The 20,114-nt window shown below is 43.4% G+C and overlaps 1 protein-coding gene across 4 annotated transcripts in view; it reads left to right on the top strand.

Moving 5' to 3' along the window:
• The window catches only part of TMEM245 (transmembrane protein 245), a 956,632-nt gene that overhangs the window by 693,765 nt on the left and 242,753 nt on the right, over positions 1–20,114 (top strand). For all 4 annotated transcript variants that reach the window (XM_069620553.1, XM_069620551.1, XM_069620552.1 and 1 more), the window contains one exon: positions 11,155–11,277. In XM_069620553.1, coding sequence (XP_069476654.1) covers positions 11,155–11,277 — 123 coding nt within the window. The remainder of the gene's footprint in view (positions 1–11,154; positions 11,278–20,114) is intronic.

Below are 20,114 nucleotides of genomic sequence, written 5' to 3'. Positions count from 1 at the left end.
CCGTCGCCGGCTGAGAGGACTCTGCACTCGCTAGATGTAGCTAGAGCGCTGAAGTTCTATGTGAACCGCACGAAGAGTTTTCGGAAGACATCACAGCTGTGTGTGAACTTTGGACCTGTGAATCAAGGGAAGGCTCTCTCAAAGACTTCCATTTCCAGATGGCTCTCCGGCTGCATCATGCATTGCCACCGGTTGGCAAACCAACCGTTGCCAGGCCGTCTGAGGGCCCATTCGACCAGAGCGATCGCTGCTACTACGGCGTTCCTATCTTGTGTGCCCCTGCTCGACATCTGCAGGGCTGCTACGTGGAGGTCGACGCACACCTTCAAGAGATTCTACTGCGCCGACCGGGATTCCAGGGAGGAGTCCAGAGTCGGCCAGGCAGTGCTGCGCAACCTGTTCGCCTAAGGTGAGCCTGGTGAGGAGGTAAGAGTTGCTTAATGTTGAGTTGTTGTATTGCTTGATATTGAGCCTTTTGCCACCTCCCGTGGTTGTGCATGTGTATACTGCTATGTATTCTTATATTCATGAACATGTGAATCCATGCCAGACCCCATGCTGGAGAAGGAACAAGTTACTTACCTGTAACTGTTCTCCAGCATGGGTCTGGCATGGATTCACATGCGAACCCTCCCGCCTACCCCTCTGCGGCTCTTCACTTGGTCATACTGCCACTTCACGTGCTACCAAATCTGAGGATGGCTGCCAGAGGCGGGGCTTAGGGAGAGGGCAGTCAATGGCTGGGGGCAGTATGACTCAGAGACCAGTGATTGGTTACTACTGAGAAAGACAGATCAGAAACGAAACTGATACTGATTTTTTTTTTTCTATACTGAGGATTCCCGGCCTGACGACGGGGAATATTCATGAGCATGTGAATCCATGCCAGACCCATGCTGGAGAACAACAGTTAAAGGTAAGTAACTTGTTCCTTCCTTCTCTTCCCCAACCTGCTCAGTTAGCCGACTTGTCGCATGGTGCACCTCCAGAGCCTCACAGGTCCCAGGCTCCCCCACCAGTCCTGCACTTGCCTCTGGGCCTCTGCACCCTGCCTGGCACTACTGCAATATGCTCCATGAGAGGGGCAACCAATCTACTCTTAACCTAGGCCCTGGCTGGACTGGACGCACTTGTCCCCCTCCCCCACATTTCCTGTTCTGCGCACTTGCACAACCTTGACCTTAAATATTCTAGGCCTTGCAAGTCTGTCTGTCTGGTCCTCCTTCTGTCTCCTCTCCCAGGCTTGGTCGTGCTTGAAATACTCCTGCATAGGTGCATTGAATGACCAACCACTAAGCAATCTGGGATGTCGCTAGGCCAGTACTCTAGTTTACTGATCTGTATGTTCCTCTCCCTTCACCCCTCACTCTTTTTCAAGCACTTCACTCGTAGGCATGCCTATTGCCTAGTATGCTAGGTATTGTTAGATCATTCGGAATCTTCAAGGTCTAAGAATGACTGTATTCCCTTGTTCCCTTCCCGCCTTGAAGCACTTCACTTGTGTTTAAACTCTACAAATTTACAATTACAATTATATCTACTATTCTCTTTCACTCTCTGCTACTACTCCGTCCTACCTCATACTACTGTGCCTTCTGCACAATACTGCAATACGCTCTACCCCACCTTCTCCCGCAGTCCCCCACCTTTCACTCCGCCTGTCACCTTATTTAATCTCATTAACCCCCTACTCTCTCTCTGTCACTCACCTTGCACGCAATCACACCCAAGTACCACTTTCTCTTACCAACCAACACCTTAGCTTGCATACACTATTAGGAATCCTCCTCCATGCTCCTCTGCATAGTCCTTCCTTCAATTGGTCTGTTGGCCCTTCTTCTCTTCCCTTGACCTCACCGAAACAACTCACACTATGTTGACTCCCATGTCACTTTTCGCGCTCCACTTTCCCCTTCCATTGGTAATCTCACTCAGCTGTTTCGCCAGGGCAACCGCTGGCTTCCTTCCCCCGAGGAGCTTGGTTATAGGTAGGTTCCTTGTGGGTGGTGTAGTGAAACAGGAAAAACAACAAAAAAATAAACTGCCCAGCAGGTATGGGGCAATAAAGGGTGGTATTCAGTTCATTCAGCCAGGCACATGTAGAGGGAACACAAATGTGGGCCCTCCCAACTCCCTCACCCCGCCACTGGGGAAGGAATGGGTCTAGAAAACATGCTTGTTGGCCTCCTGCCCCAGGTTGAGGAGTCCCTATGCCCTTGACGGGGTCAGTTGCCTGACTCTGTCAAAGTTGGCAATACTTTGACTGTAAAGTAAGCTCCTGGGCATATGATAGTATTAACTGGCAAAGAATGGGAATGCCGATCGACCATGTGGTGTGAATAGCCATGACATATGTGCTAACACCGGGCAATGGTGCAAGGTCTTAGGACAAAAAGGCAAAATGTGTCAAAGTGTGAGTGCATAGGCATTTAATGCAAATCCTGACCTACACTGTGAGTACATGGCATATGATGACAATAGGTGGCCAGTGATGTACCTGAATGAAAGAACCCGAGTGAGGTACTCCTCTCTTTTGAATGGAATTTATTTTGCCCTCAAATAAGTCGGCGCCTTAGGATTATTAATACCTATTGGGTTATGATACATATTTCAAATGCTTTTATTTAACAGTCTTAATTGAATATTAGCTTGAAAATATTAAACTGTCAAGACTTGATAGTCACGTGGATTATAAAGACCTATGTTCCCAAGTACCACACAGAGATATGACTACTCTCTGTGCAATCTTTGAGCCCACAGGTGGCAGGTACTGGAACGCTGGAAACTCCAGGCTGCTGTAAGGCAAACAAGCAATTACTTAGAACACCAATGTTAGAAAGAACAAGGCAGCAAAGACCGGGTATGTAACAAAATGAAATGGCTTACCAAAGCGTAGGGGAAGAGAGGTCTTAATAGGACCAAGGACTCTGCTAAGTGCGAGTACCGTGGTAGGCATTGTTTAGTACCCTCAGTGTAAGGTGGGAAGTGGCAGCAGAGATGTGTAGACGGTGTCCGCCCCAGGCAGGAGTGACCTTAACACTGGAAGCCCCTGAGTTGTAAATGGTGCGTGATGCTGAATTCAGGAAGCGTTGAAACCAAAAGCGGCGTAGTCAGTGGAGGAACCAGAAGCAATCCGTGACACAAAATCCATGGTAAATTCAATAAGTAAGCAACAAATCCAAGGGTTAGGGCAAAGGCAGTCCAATGTATGAAGTCCGTGGTTCACAAAGCGTAATTCCAAGGAATAAGGCAAAAGGCAGCCCGAAGTTCGTAGTCCGTGGTCCAAGAAACGGGTAAGAGAATCGCAAAGCAGGATGCCAAAACAGTGTTCGAAAACAGCTGTGAAGCACTGAATGGCGTGAGACAAGGCTATTTATCATGTTGCCATGGGAACCACGTCATGTGAGCATGCCTTGCGTGTCACGTTGAACGTGGGAGCTTAGCAACGCAATGCCTTGCCCGGCCCGAAAACAGACGCCAGGGCAGTTGCCAGTGAAAGAAAGGGCATAAATGCCCCGAATGATGCAGACTTGTCTGCCCTGTCAAGTGGCCACCAGTCCGTGAAGGAAATAACTGCTGCCGCCATGATCGGGAAGGGTGTTTCGGGCATGGAGTGCATGACATAAAAGCAGAATTCTTTCTTTCAATGTTTCTGGCATCACCCTTTTATCATGAAACATCTTCATCAGCTGTAAACAAACAAAAGCATATTAGTTCACTATTAAGTCAGATCTATTCATTAATCGCTTTGATTTTTTTAATTGACATGAGTTTAAGGGCAATCACTGATACAGCAAGGATTGGTTCTTCTAGGTTTGAAAGTTCACTGGCATGTACATTCTTCTCATTGGTGTTCCTGGAAACATAAAGGAAATAGTACCTGGGTATATGATAAAATAACTGGCATATGATGCCAAGTACCCAACAATATGACAAGACTGTGTATATGCTGGCAGTACTTGCAATATTTTCTGAGAACTTTGGGCACATATGAGAGTAGTCCCAGACCAAGACAAGAATGGAAGGGCCAGTTCAGATAATGGCAATAACTTGCAAAATCCGATGCATGCTGTAAGTTCCTTGGCATACTATTGCAGAACCTTGCATATGTTCACTCTGCCTGTGCATATGAACACACTGGTTCTGTGTCCGGAGATTCTAGAATGGCTGGCAGTGGAGTAGCAGCTTAGCTCAACTGCTCCTGGACTTCTCCCCAAAGACATTTATAAAATACTACTATGAATTCAAAGAAGAAGATAGAAGAGGCTGAAAACCCTGCTTCAAAGAAATCCAAACAGATTACAGAGATGGAAGATACTCCAAACATTTAAGATGTTTACAAGATCCTTCTTCAGGTGGCCCAAGATGTTTGTGATGTCAAATTGACTCTGGCTGAGCTCAACTTAAAAACAGGTCAACTTGATGGCATAGTAACTGACTTGGAAAAATCATCCTTCACCATGAGCACTGAAATAGCGGGCAGTTTTCAAGCATACAACAATTTGAAATCTGATTTACAGAAAGAAAAGGAATAGCGACTGGAAATGAGGATGAGGGCTAAAAACATCAGATTGGTTGGAGTGGATGATCCTGCTGACAATGGAGAAGATTTATCTTCCCTGATTATTCAAGTTTTTAAGGAGAGTTTTCATTGTAATTTTATTACAATTGGTGACATTGATAATGCTTACAGGATTGGAAAACACATGGGGGCCAAGGCTAGACACATTCTGGTTTCCTTTTTGAATCAAAGATCAAAAGAGTGTTTGATGAATGCTGCCAGACAGGCGGGAAATGCCTCTTTCAAAGGTAAATCTGTATTTATCTATCCTGATTTTCCTAAAGAGCTCCTGCTTCTGAGGAGATCATTTAGAAGTGCAAAGGACTTGGCCAAACAACTTAACTTAAAAGCCTTTCTCAACAAAGGTAATATCTGTACAGTTGTATTTCCGGATGGGAAAAAGAGCACTCCAGACCCAGCACAGGCTTTGAGTTGGAAATGTATAAAAGGGACCTTCCTATGCATGCTCTCCTCAGTTAATGTTCCCCCAGATTTCCTTATGCCCGCCTTGTACAATTGGTTGATTTAATACCATATTTACTCATTATTATACACGTTTTTCATATATTCTAATGGCGCCGGAGTTGGTTGTCAGTTAACGTTTTTGATGTTTGAAAATCTACAATGGAACCTCTTCCTACTACACCATGTTTCCGCGTTTATCGGAGCACTCCATTTGGCTCCTGTGATGCATTTCGGATTCCAAAACTGGAACTGTGGACTGTAATTCATTCCCTGTATTGATTACAACAGTGGCAGAGCTTTCGTATGCTGATTTAGAATAAAGGACCTTCGATTCGTGACGTACGACCTGTGATGCATTGATCAGCTGATCCGGAAACGTCTTCTGTCTCTAAACTCGCTGCCTTTCATTGGATGCGCGGTGCCTTCAGTTCCTGTTACTGCGATGTGAGACGCGGAAGTATCTTGCGCGGGAAAAGAGAAGAAATGCTGCAGGTGCGGAGGACGGCGAGGGGTATGTGGCACAGTATGTCTGTTATATCAAAAACCCAGACTCTTGATGGTGGTTACTGGCCCATACCCCTACCACTCGTGATGTTACCCTGTGTACGGTGAGATTGGGCAGCGCTCTCCCATACAAACTCTTGGTCCTTGAGGGGGCAGGTTGCTAGGCCCAATCAGAGCGAGACCATGCGCAGAGGGGTTGAGCTGCACACGAGGAGAGACCGTTTTGGACCAATAACACCCGGATGGCCTGGAGAAATGTTGGTGGTTTGGGACTATGATCAGCACATATTGGTCAGTGCTCCCTACTGTTACCGGGACAGTGGGTTTAGTATTGGATGATGGGAGGATGAAATAGGCAAGAGCTAAACTGGGGTCTATGGTTGTCTTTTAGACATGGATCTGCAAATACTTCATTTGGATTTCTATACTAACTGCCTTGTTGTTTCTGGCTCCTATGACTTCATGGGGGATGATATGCCTGAACTAAACCTTATTACGGACCTGGTTCCATCTCCATTTCATCTACATTAGTGGAAGTGACTCTGCAGTAGTACATTGCTCTTCCTGCCACGCAATTATATATATCAATGTGATTGTAATTGTGGTGTTGCAGTCTTGAAGAGTTCTCATATATGCGTTCTGATGATGGGGAGCGCTACAGATTCGGTCATATTGCAATGTGTTTTTGTGATTTGATCTTCTAGTCTCCGGGGAGATGCGTTATTCGTACATGCTTCTTGTACTGATTGTGGAATGTTGTGATATGCCAAAGCGATGTTGTTCACCTAGGAGTCAGGTTTTATTTTAGTTTGGTTCAGAATGATTTTGGTTTTGGGACTACAGTTTTATTGACGGGGGTGGGGGCATTTAACGTCCTTTAGAAATATATTTCTTGTTTGGATTTTAGTCTTGTTGCTACTCTTTTGCAGTGGTTTGTTGTGGTGGATTTGCTGCAAAAAATGTTATGTTTGGGATATTATGTGGGACTTGCTAGAGGTCCTAGAGATGGTATCAACGTTCTTTTTAGTATTTTTTAGGCTGAATAGACTTCACAGTCTCGACTGTTCTTTTTTTGTGCGCTTAATTCTTTGGTTTTTCTTGTTCGTTTTATATGTTTCTGTTTTCTATTTTTCTTTTTTTATTTTAACTGTTTTTTCTGCTAATGTTACAATGATGACTTCACATCCAAGTAGGGTGGATAATGATCTCTCTGTTTTCTCTTGGAATGTGAATGGGGTTAATAACATCCTGAAGAAAAAGAAAGTGTTTACAATGCTTCATCACATGAAAGCAGATATATGCTTCTTACAAGAAACACATATTTTAAGTGATGAAATTTCGAAATTAGAAACAGAATGGGTTGGTTCTGCTTATGGTTCTTCTTTTACATCGCGATCCAGGGGTGTGGCCATTTTGAGTGTGTGCTGATAAGGATGGAAGAATGATTGCCTTGTTGGTTGAGATCCAGGGGGTTCTGTTGACTCTTTGCAATGTGTATGCTCCAACAGTGCATGATGGTTCCTTTTTTAGAATGGTTGCACAGACTCTTTTAGAATTGAACACACCTAATATTCTTCTTTGGGATGACTTTAATACAGTTGTTGATCCTTTACTCGACAGAAGTCAGGTCGGACGGGTTTCACGGAGTGATCATCACCACAGGGCACTCATGTCATTATTAACGGAACACAACTTGAAAGACAAATGGCGTCTCGTGAACCTGGACAAACGTCAATATAGTTTCTTTTCGGGTGCCAATGGGGGTGTATTCTAGACTTGACATGCTTTTCACGGGCGGGACGGTGACGGAAGGTTTTGTTTCTTGTGTAATCGGTAATATTCTATTGAGTGATCATGCCCCAGTGGTGATGCGGTTGAAGCTAAAATTTCAAAGTGACAGGTCTTTTTCATGGAAACTGAATACATCGATTTTGTTTGATGATGATATATTGGAACGAATTGTATCGGAGGCTAACTATTTTGTTGAAGAGAACCGTTCTGGCGAGATCAGTTTAGCGACCACGTGAGAGGCCTTTTATTGTTGTATGCGTGGTATCTGTCTAGGGCTGTCTAGTGGTAAACGGAACAGAGGAAAAAAACAGACTGGAACTTGATCTAAAAATCAGTGAGATTTCTCAGGATTTAATGCTTGACCCGTCTAATTCTGCCAAATTGATGACTCTGAAGAAGCTTAAAAGGGAAATGGAGGATATCTTGTCGCTCAGGGCAGAAAGTAGTTTATTCTGCTCCCGCTGTACATATTTCGAAAAAGGACAGAGATGCGATAGATGGCTTGCTTATAAATTGAAAAAGAAGGTGTCGGAATCTGCTATACTTCCGTTGTTGACCAGGAAGGTCGGATTACATTTGATCCTAGGAAAATAAACTGTCTTTTGTGACTTTTACATGAAATTATATAGCAATGAGGCTGGCATCTCAGGCAGGGGAAGGGACATCTTTAGGAATTTAAATCTTCCGAAGATTCAGGATGTTGAACGTGGCCTTCTTGGTGAGGTGCTGACGATTGATGAGATCAAAAATGCAATTTCAAAGCTGAATGTCAGAAAATCCCCTGTTCCAGATGGACTTCCATGTGAATTTTATAGAATTCTTCCCAATTCGGCCCTAGAGCTCTTGAGAGATATGTTCATTGCTTGTAAATTGGACGGGACTTTGCCTAAAAGTACGAGTCATGCTTCTATCTCTGTTTTTTTTTTTAAAAAGGGAGGTCGGCAATCTCCCAGCGAATTATTAACATTTTAGCTAAGGTTCTACCCTTACGTTTAGAAAAGTTTTTGCCTAAATTAATTGATGCGGAACAATCTGGATTTATGAAAAACAGACGTACGTCTAGTAATATTAGGAAATTGTTGCTTACCATGGAAATTGCTGATGCGACGGACTGCGTGGCTGCTGTCCTTTCCCTTGATGCTGAGAAAGCTTTTGACAGGGTTAGCTGGGACTACTTATATTCAGTTCTGAGGGAGATGAATCTTGGTGAAGAGTTCATTTCTTGGGTTGCACTTTTATATGCCAATCCAACGGCGGACGTTAAGACAAATGGGGTTGTCTCAGAGTCCTTTGGTTTGGAACGGGGCACTCGTCAGGGGTCTCCGCTTTCGCCTCTTTTATTTCTTTTGGCGATCGAACCATTGGCTATTTGCATCAAAATTGAACCTGGTTTGCATTGTGTTGGTTGCTGGGGTGATATGCAGAAGGCGTGGTTATATGCAGATGATCTCTTGTTGGTGCTTCAGAATTTGGATGTGTCCCTTCCCTGTCTGATGCGGATATTATCAGGTTATCATGAATGTTCGGGTTACAAGATTAATTGGTTAAAGTCAGAGATTTTGCCTCTTTCCAACAGATGTGATAAAAATCTAGTCACAGGTCTGGGATTTAAGTGGTGTGATACGCGCTTGCGCTATTTGGGCGTTTGGCTGACGTCTCCCGTTTCACTTATGGTCGATGAAAACATGCGCAAGGTCATTCAAGATTGTAAAATGGACCTGCACAGATGGCCTCTTCTTAATCTGTCACTATGGGGGTAAGTTAAATGCCCTAAACATTAATTTGACTCCAAAGATTAATTTTGTGGCTAGTATGCTTCCTTTGAGAATTAAAAATTGTTATTGGAAAGATTTGGACCGTCTCGTTCAGGAATTTTTATGGGATAGAAAACCACCAAGACTTGCTATTTGGAAATTGCAGCTTCCGGTTCACCTGGGTGGTTTGGGGGTTCCGCATTTTAAAGCCTATCACTTAGCCTTCTCATCTTATTCTTTCATTCCCTTTTTGAATGGAGAGTTGGACCGCTGGGCGGTGGCGGAATCGAATGCCTTTGGGCCGCTTGTCCCAGAAGCTTTGTTGACCACTAATACAAAAGGCTCTGGTGACAAATCATTGGTGATGGCTTTTTTGTGCACATCTTGGAGTGAGGTTTTGGCGTTATTGGGTTTTGATGCTTTTAGATGCCATAGGGCCTCTATTTAGCTGAATCCTAAGATTCGGGATAACGCCAAAATGATTTTTTGGCCTGATTGGTTCCTGGCTGGTATTAAACAGATTTCTGATCTAGGGAAGGATGGTAGATGGTTGACTGCAACTGAGATGAGAGACAGATGGGATCTTGGTAATTTATTGGATTCTGCTTATAGACGTCTGAAGAGACCTGTAGGTGAAGTTGACTGGTCAAACACCCTGGATTTAAACATCTTTCTGGGCAACTAAAATGGAAAGGAAGGTGGTCTGGCCAGTAGAATTTATAAGTTAATTGTGTCACATTATCAAAGTAATGACAGACTACGGGAAGTTTGGAGTGAAAGGATTGGTTTTGAGATTGATATTGGTTGCTGGCAGAATATATGTTGAAATGTTTCCTTGTGTTTGCTGAACTTCGGTGAAAGGTCTAGGCAAATTAAGATTCGTAATCGCGTATACTGGTGTCCGGAAACATTACACAAAAGAAAAGAGGCATGACGGACAGTGATGAATGTTGGGGGTGTGTTCAGGATGTTGGGTCTTTGGAACACATGCTGTGGAGCTGTGTGAGGGTCAGAGGTTTTTGGAGTGAAGTTTGTGATGTGTGTGACAAGATTACTGGTGGGGGGGGTCTGTCATGGATTTCAAGACTGTGATCCTAGGTGATGTTTCAGGGTTATCTGATCTTAGCTCTGCCCTCAAAAAATGTTTTTTTTCGAGCTACCATTGTGGCCAAAAGGTTAATACTTTGAGGATGGAAAAGCCGGATCCCCCCTTCATTTGAAGATTGGGTTCTGGAGATGCACTGTCGAGAACTGAAAAAATGATTTACAAATTGAAACATAAATTGTCATTGTATGAGAATATCTGGAATATGTTTAATGACTTCTGTTAAGAGGTTTTTTTTTTTTTTTCCCCTTTAATTTCCTTCTTTTTGGTATTGTGTAATTGCTTGCTCATTTGTGTATTGATTGTGTATATAATTGTAAATAAATACAATTAAAAAAACACTGGTTCTGTGTCCGAATGTTGCCCACTCAATGGCTGTCAAAGGAGCCATTTTGGGGGGTTCACGTCCCAAACCCCTCCCCCATCCATCCCTTCCAGCATTGGCAGGATATGCTTTTAATTGGTGGGGGGAATTCCATCCCCCAAAGCTATTTTTAGCAACCCTCACACCACACATGCATACTTGCATACACACATACATGCATACATACACTAACACTTTTCTTTTCTCCAGCGTCTTCCAGCACGCTTCAACATCGGCCTGTCTGCCCCTGCCCTGCACACTAGTCTGCGCAGGGGTGATAAAGTGCATTGGAGCTCCTCAGGCTTCTGTACAGTCTTCTGTTCTAATCTGTTCAGTCTTCTGTTCTAATGATAGCAGGCAATTGACTATGAAAGGAACACACTATCTTGCAAAGGTTGAATTGGGCTTATTATGACAATACCTGGCAACGGAGTACGTTGCACCTGAAAAACCAATAAACATTAGCTTTGTCACTGCTTATTTTATCGATTGACAACAAAATGACTGTATGATTGATGCCATTGGTGATCGGCTGGTGTCGTAGCACTGTTTCAGTATATGTATACCAATATTTTTACAGCTATTGCTGAGGCTTTTTGTTTCTTTGCAGATCTTAGAATCCCTATGGATTGTGATGAGCCGCAATGTGAGTCTACTGTTTACCACAGTCACTACATTAGTGACAGTAATCTTCTATAGTGGAACTGCTCTTCTTAATTTCGTTCTTTCTTTGGTATGTATATTTGGAGTATTTAAAACTATTCATCAATTCTTTGCATTGTTCTTGTTTGTTAGTGAAAATGTGATCAACTATACTCCATTCAGCATACAAGAACTAATAAAATGTTCGACACATTTTGTAAGTAATGCAAACAATTTATAGGAGACACATCTTTACATTTCTTATGTCAAAACAGCCTTGCATGCTCGCTGAACCCTGGGAGCTAAAGACCTGTGGCAAATTACATTAGGAGAGACTGTAAAGTAGGCATTTTGTCGCAGAAGCGGGCTTGCCCCCTAATATGACTAAGGGGCACTTTGTCCCAAATTCAGCCACCCACTGTGCAGCCTCCATTTCTTTTGTGAAGACTCATGATGATGGCTCCATCAGCTACTGCTTTTTTTCCCCTTGTGGTTGGTGCATACATGTCCTTGTCCAACAAGAGGCTCTGTACTATGGTGCAGCCTTGCTCCTTTGCCCCATGGGGATAATCTATGTTGCCAGAATGTAGAATGTAGATGGCCAAACATAATTTAGAGCAGTGCTCTTCAAACCTTCTTGGCCTGGGCCCCCCTCCCCCTGTCCCACCCCAAAAATGGCAAATGGACAGTAAGTCCAAATGGCTATGAACTATCGTGCGCCGTCGCTACACCCGTATCCCAGGATAGTCCCTGGGCACCCGCACCTGCTCCCATCAGTCTCTGGACTCCCTCATCCCACTCCTAGCAGAGTGCCTGAGCTCTCCCCACCCTACTCCCACCAATGTCCCTGAACTCAACCCACCCTGCTCCCACCACTATGCCATGCCCCCGCCCCCCATCCTGCTCCCACCAAAGTCATTGTGCTCGCCCCACCACACTCCCAGCACAGTCCCATGGTCAGTGGCAGCTGGTGAATTTGGAGGGGCCTTAATAGTTCTCGCAGATATGCCGTAGCAACCGAAAGTAGCGAGGGAGCCCGAGCTAATCTAGGGAGGTTTGTGAGGGTTCTCCACCCCCCCAACTCCCAGAACGTTTTAAAAGTTCCTATGATGGATGTCCAGGAAAAAAATAACATCCCGTCCCCTGGGCTCCACAGCACCTCAGAAGGAGAGCTGATTTCGGCAGGTGCGTAGGGGGGTTGTACAAGAAAGGCATTTTTAAAATGCCTTTGTTGTACATCTCCCCCCTGCCACCCTCCATCTACTCGCCAAAATCAGCTCCACGGACCAACACAAACACACACATTTACACAGCAAGCACCATCCATACACACAAATATAGGACTATAAACATACCTCCTGTCCCAGTCCTGATGTTTCCTCCCAAGTGCTCCAGCTCCTGCATCATGATTAGGAATCGAGAAGCAAGACCTTCCTCTTTCCTGCACATGCATGCAGGGACCTGAGCGTTGGTGCTGAAATGCCCTGCTCAAGCCTGCTCTGTCTGTATGTGCGAGGTGTTACAGGAGCTCACCTTCGCACAGACAGACAGACATGGAGTTCCCCAGCCAGAATTTCCAATGAGCTATGCAAGGCTGGTGAAGCAAATCGACCCCAGCCTTGCATGGCTCATTGAGCATGTGCGGCTGGGAAACTGAACTCTCAAAGGGAAACGCGGTTTCCCTTTGACAGTTCAACCAGCCCAGAAGCACTCCCTCAGCTGGAAAAATCAGCGGAGTGAGCGCTCAATGTTTCACTGAGCTGGGGGCCACTGGGTTGACGCCCTCCTCTCCCATTATGGACGACCTGCATCTGCCCTTGGCTCCACCTTCCCTGTTTTTTCTTTCCTCCCTTAAAAAAAGATGTTTTTTTTATTTGAGGCTGGGGGGGTCTGACCTCAAAACCTAAATCCTCACACCCCCGGAAATGCATCTGCGCACCCCACAATTTGAATACCTCTGACCTAGAGGGAGGAACTCCTGCTGCCTCCTAGCCTCTCAGCACCACCAAACTTGCCATGGGAAGGCTCAGTATTGAGGGACTTTTCTAAATGCGCGCATAAGCAGCAGTGTGTCCTCTGGGAGGAAGACACCTAACAAAAGTGAAGATGATCCCAGTTAAAATGATGAAATGCGCAGCCATCTTCATTCAGCAGATCCCAGATGCTGGCAGGACCTGGATAGGACTGATAAGGTCTGGGTTTCCATTTAGTCCCTTTCCACTGTATGATCTGGCTTCTTTTACATGCTGGCGAATCTGAGGGAAATGTTTCAGAATGGTAAGAAGCATACAAGGTAGCGTTGGTCGGTAAATAGTTGGTAGAAAGATGCACCTTACTGGGCGTGAGGTATCTGTGTGGATATTAGAGAGCCCCCCCTGGAAGAGCGAAGCGCAGTAAGAGTGAGAAAGTTCCAAAGGAGTCAGAAGACCTAATCAATCCAGACCGCTAACAGAATGAAAGGGCATAATGTTTGAACGGCATGCAAAGGTGGTCTCTTGAACAAGCAGGGTCGGAAACCGGAATATCAATAACGGGCAGAAGGGCCAGAGGCAAAAGACAATCCAATTCAGCAAAACAGTCAAACAGGAAGGATATCACAAAGAAGTTACCAGAACCTGACAACGAGGAATAGCTATGATTACTAGGGGAATCCAGACGTGGACCCCTTGCTCACTATTCTTGGAGAGGCACAGATCCACCCTACTTATGAGGTCCAACCAGACCGAAACACGTGTCTGGGGTTTCGGTTGGTACTCTTGTTCAGAGGAGAATTGCCTAGCATTTCGGTGCTGGACTGCCCCAGGGCAGGACAAAGACTGATATGTTTGGGATATTTCTTCTCTGTGAAAGATAGTGAGCTAAAGACTCTGGGTAAGTCTCTCGTAACCAGGACTAATGTCTGGCAGAGGGACTCACAGGACCCCCCTTGTTAATTGACAACGACGAAAAGCCACAGATTGCTTCTGTACAGTCATTCTCTTCGCCCGAGGATGACTTAGACATACCTGTTTTGTCCTCTAGTGGAGAAACTTATTCTAGTCCACAAGCTATTCCTACTACCCTAGCAAACGACTTGCACATTTTTGAATCCTCCTACCCAGTAATCTCTAGAATACTAAACTTGCTAGATCGGGGACATGACTACACTCGGTATGAGCTGCGTGATATTAAATCCGCTCAGGCAATCATGCTCTCCAAACTAAACAAGCTGGAAGGTTTTATTTTTGCCAAAACATTCAAAAATTGAGGAGGCTTTTATTCACTGCCCCCTTCTGCTGCCTCCCACCCTTCAAAAGCCACACAGACTGATATTCCTATTGTATCATCTGTGAACAACCTCAACTCTTTCGAGAGACCTCCAGCGTTTGTTTTTGCCCAATCTTTCGCACATACATTATCCGCACCTCAAATGAGTGAGGCCACTCAAATCTTCACGCATGCCCAGCTGTTTCAGTTGGTCTCCAATCACGCAGAAAAAATGTATTAACCGCTATTCTTTAACCAACAGAATGATGAGGTAGTGAGAGGAATTGATGTACAAGATGATCCTCCACCACCTTTATCGAATCATGAGCAACCGGACAGTCCTTCTGCCCTTGTAGGTATACTGGATGAAGCAACGAATAACACAAATTCTCAGGTCCGGGTGAGAGACTCTCTGATGACTTCCATGACATCACACACCAAAAATACTTTGCCTCGTGAAAAGAAACGAGGCTCTACACTCGTGCAATGAATAGACTAAACTTGCGTAAAATTGCACAAAAGGACTCGGAACAACATAATACAAATAAAAAAAAAAGTAATCCAAACACAAGAGATAAGACCAAGTACACCTTAATTGCAAAAAATGATGAGCCTGTCAATAGTGGACCCCCATTCAATCCATCTAAAACGGTATCAACAGAATTAGGGCTTGATGACGAGGAACTTTCCTTAGAAAGTGGATTAGCTCTCCAATTGCAGTTCCTCAAGTGGGGTTCAGGTAGAACAAAGAAACATCTTGCAGTGGACAACATATCCTTAAAGAAACAAATTGAGTTTACATCTTTCCTCACCATCCCTCAGCAATCACTGTTATCCACTTACTATAAATCTATACCGAATAAAATAACTTCAGCACTGAATACTCAAGATGCTGTAGAGATAAACAGCGGTGCTGATGGATTGACATTCATGGAAGGAAATCTTCCGGTGGAAAAGGGGGTAGTGAATCACAATCAAATCCCTGTGGGTCCTGACAACATAATCAAATTTATCTCACCTTATAGTCACCAGCACCATAATGAGGATATAGCAGGGGCGGCGGCCCGGGAAAAACCGAGCCTTGATCTCTCCACCCTCTCCACAAAACCACATCCAGTCGAGGATGATCCTTCTTTGGTTGTAAACTCCCAACCACTTCCCCAACATGTCGCAGAGACAAATGGCTTCAACAAAGAATGTGACCTTATGCCACAGATTTCGAGTATCTTGGGCTGGATTAGTACTCCTGAAATAAATGGAGACAAGAGCCTAAATCGCTCTTTCATGCTTGAGATATTTCAGAAAATTCCCACACTCAGAACATTAACATCTACAGATATTATATGGATTACATTGCCTCCGGTCAACAATAACCGGATGGTATTTCAAGTTCAATCCTCTATCATCTCCGAACTAATTTGAGCTCACAGAAGAGAGTTAAAAATGTTAGGACTATCACTAAACTTATTGCAATCAATCAAAGAAGCGAAAGTATTTAATGAGACTCCTCTTGTGACCTCAATAGCAACCAATGTAGAAGCTTTGGGGTCTACATTCTCCCAACCCCCAGAGGCAGCAGTTATTGCTCAATTAGCAGCTATTTCTAACAACAGAAAAGATTGGTCATGGTTATCAGTGCTGCTAGGTCTGGGAAAGGAGGGACAAAAATAACCGCCACATAGTAGAAAAAAGTGGCTCAGGATGATGTCCTGGAACTCGTGTGGAACTAAAAACATTCTCACGTGGGCAACTAGATTTGTGCCGCACGAGCACATAGACATCATACTGTGCCAGGAAACAATGTCCACTAAACAAATCCAGATCAAAGGTTTTGTTGCCTTCCAGATTGAGGCCACTGGACTTGGGATTCTTCTCAATAACAAACCTGTATTCTCCCTTTTAAAGGTTTGCAAATCTCAATCATTTGTGGCTGTGGTTGTTGAATTAGGGGCCAGCAATCGGAACTGCTACTTAATAATCTCGCTGTACTTTAACCCGAACTGCATGTCCTTTGAAAAGGTTTTGGAAAAATTTGAGATATTGTTTGATGAGGTCTTCTCCCAGTGGCCACAATGCAAAGTAATACTAGGAGGTGACTTTAATTCCAATTGTACGATGCACTTAGCCCCAGAATGTAATGTAGATAATCTGTCAAAAAATTACCCTCCATTAAAAGAGGGGAAATATGGCATACATGGTTGGCCGAATGGGATATTGTTTTGGTTCCATTTAAAGACAAGGGTTGCATTGACACATGGAAACGTAATCATATGAAATCATGCATCGATTACATTGCAGTATCTGAAGACCTATGTTTTTTATGCAATGAAGTTGAGATTGGCGAATCGGAACTGAGTGATCAAAGTATCTTATCTCTAAAGATTCAGCGGCACATCCCCGTTCTGGAAAGAAATCCCCTTCACACCTTTATTGTATGTGATCGACCGGGCGCCTCTTTAAGGTGGAACCCTTACATATGTGAAAGGCTCAACGTCATGATTACACAACAAATGACAGCTAGACAGTTTAAGAGATATCTAGGTATCCACGAATTATTAACACCTTCGGAAATAGTGGACACCATTAGGCTCTCCATGGGAGTTTTGTTTGAACGTAATACCCAAACAAAAAAACGTAAGAAACCACTGCACATATTTAGCAATGAAATAAGAACGATTAAAAAAACGAAAAACGCTGAGATCAGGCACTTTAAAAAATGATCACTCAATGCCATAGATTTTCAACTTAAAAAAAAGAAAATAAGCAACAGTTGCAGGAATAAAATCAAAAATTCCTGAATTTTTACTCATAGTATAAATCGGGCAATGATCTACAATTTATGTCGGAATGATAGATCAACCTGGGCCCTACTAAAGGGGATGATGCCAGAGTGAATTGTGAACAATCTTCTAACATTTCCGAAGAAACATGGACTTCATTTTTTTAAACAAAATTCTTGTTGCCAGCAAGATTCAACAACCAACCGTCAAAATTTGCACTTAGCAAGGTAGAAGATTTCAAGGGTTGAACTTGCAATGATATCGAGTGGGCAATCGGAAAGCTCAATAACTCCAAGACACCAGGACCCGATTGTATTCCACCATGCGTATTAAAAAACAGTCCGGAACTATGGGCTTCCATGCTTAAAATCCAGTTTGACAAGATCATTAAGGCTTCACAGATTCCAGCCTCATGGTTGGAATCAGTGATAGTACCCATTTTTAAAAAGGGTGAGAAGTCCAACCCCGAAAACTTCAGACCCATTGCACTGATCGATGCAGCAGCCAAAGTATTTGCGATTCTGTTACTGCAACAGCTACAGGATCATTTAACAAAACATTCAATTCTGTCACATTTCTAGATAGGTTTTCGTGCCCGAATGGGCACTGCATTAAATGCAACAGTATTGGCTCATTTACTGGTCAAAACAAAAATGCCTAACCCAGGTGCCTTATATATGGCGTTGATTGATCTCTCTGCGGCCTTTGATTGTGTAATTCGCACAACACTTTGAGAGAAACTAGAAAGTAAGGGTGTCCCGCTACATTTAATTGCATTAGTAGCAAAATGACACCATGGCACATCCTACTGAGTGAGAATCGGCAACTCCGGTGCAACAACTAAACCAATTCCAACGGGGTTGGCGGCAGTGGTCGAAGTGTACGAAAAGTAGTGGAACTATGTTCCCTACAGGCCTGCAACCACTCCCCACAAGCCTCACCACCATGCCCCCTCCCACACACAATACACACCCCAAACACTTGCACCTGCTGTTTAAGGGAACGTTCAGTGTATTGCACTGAAACTGCAAGTTTCAACTTCTTCCTACACTTCTATTTTAAAACAAAACCATTCGGGAATGTTTTTTTTAAAATAAAAGTATAGGAGCTGTAAAAGGTCATTCAAAAAAGTAGAGGAGCACCGCTCCCGCTCACTTCGACCACTGGTTGGGGGTTAAGCAGCGATGCAATCTGGCAGCAACCCTGTTTAACCTCTACCTCTGCGACATTGAATGAATATGTCAATCTGAAATGACATACCCTGCAAAGCTTTTGGACTGCAAAAAAAACCTTGATATTTTCTCTGAATACCTTTACAAGCATAACTTAAGGTGTAACGTCAACAAATCAAGAATTTTGATTTTCAAAAATATGAGAAAAAAAAATTCAGATTATTAAATGGACCATAGACAGTGTTGCCATTCCTGTGGAAACAAGCTTAAAATAGTTGGGATATGATGTGAAAGATTCTCACTCGAAAAAATGTGGAATACCAGCTCGAATGCTAAAATAACTGATGAAGATTGTGTATGCCAAATTCTGTATGTTCTCAATGGGCCCTTTGTTAGAATTCTACCTGTTAAAGATGGAACCCATTATTTTGTATGGTATCGACGTATGCCTCTTAAACATTGACCCGATATTAGATAAACTCCAGGGGCAATTGTGGAAAAACACTTTGAGAATGTCCAGCTGATTTCCAAATTGTGTACTGAAACAAGAAGTTGGTCTAACTGCATTATCGGCCAGATATCACTGGCGGCAACTATCCAACTTGGCAAAGATGCTCTTTCCTCCACAAAACTCACTTTACATAGACTTCTCCATTATGCTGAAATCAGCAAACCCACCTTCTGTGGTAACTTTCTTTAATACCATGATCAAACTGCTTGATGAATTTGCTCTAAAACCTATCGATCTTGAATTTCGCTCTGCTTATGTGAAAAAATGGCTTTTTGAGCACGATTGGGCTGAAACGGTAAACGAGATGCAGTCGAAGAAATTATACACAGAAGCTTCAGTATTTGCACAAGCAAGGACTCCTCGTAGACCATATTTGCTCAAATTTCCCTGTAGCAAACTACGAGAGTTATACTTAAGATTCAAGCTCAATCAATTGCATACTTGGGGAAAAAACAGTCAGTTGGGAAAAGGGAAATGGTTTAAACAAGGAAGCATTATGCCGATTCTGTGGAGATGGTACGCAAAAGGAAACACTAAAAACACTAAAACATTTAACAATTTACTGTGGTTACTTTGAAGTGTGTCGTTCCATATTAATAGGAGTGGAACTACTCGGTACAACACATAACTCTAGGGAATGGTGTTGGAAAGTGTTCATGTGGGGCTCCTCATGTAAAGCTAATTTGGCCCTCACTAAATTTCTTAAGGTGGTAGTTTCAGAATTGGATAACAAGAATTTGCTGTTAAAAATGAAATGAAAGTACTTTGATTCTCGATGCCTGAACTGACTCAAATATGCAAATGACTGATTTGTGAATAAGCTTAAGTGAAATTTGTCTTAATTTTTGTTGTTTCGAAGATCATACATTTCTTGTGTGTGAAATATGTTTTAAATCATGAAAACAGAGATGCACTGAATTTATGAACATCTTAAAACTCTTATGTTATATTGATGATGATGTTGTAAAAGTTTGTTAATCAAACTAATAAACAACTTTTAATAAAATAAGAAAAATATGATTAGAAGCAGCGAGCTCCCACTCTGTTAAGCTTTTAAATCGTAACTGTGGGTGGCGTGAGCGTCATCCAGCAGCTGACTGTGCTCCCGTGGGCGCATGGATTTGGTTGTCAAGGCAACAGATCTACGGCGTGTCAACACTGCTGCTGATCACTTCCCGGGCAGCTTCCAGTGAGTGTAAATTGGAGCAGCTAAATGCCA

The sequence above is a fragment of the Ambystoma mexicanum genome, chromosome 5q (assembly GCF_040938575.1).
Source record: "Ambystoma mexicanum isolate Mex_15411 chromosome 5q, UKY_AmexF1_1, whole genome shotgun sequence".
NCBI lineage: Eukaryota > Metazoa > Chordata > Amphibia > Caudata > Ambystomatidae > Ambystoma > Ambystoma mexicanum.
This window is presented reverse-complemented; position numbering and strand designations above follow the sequence as displayed.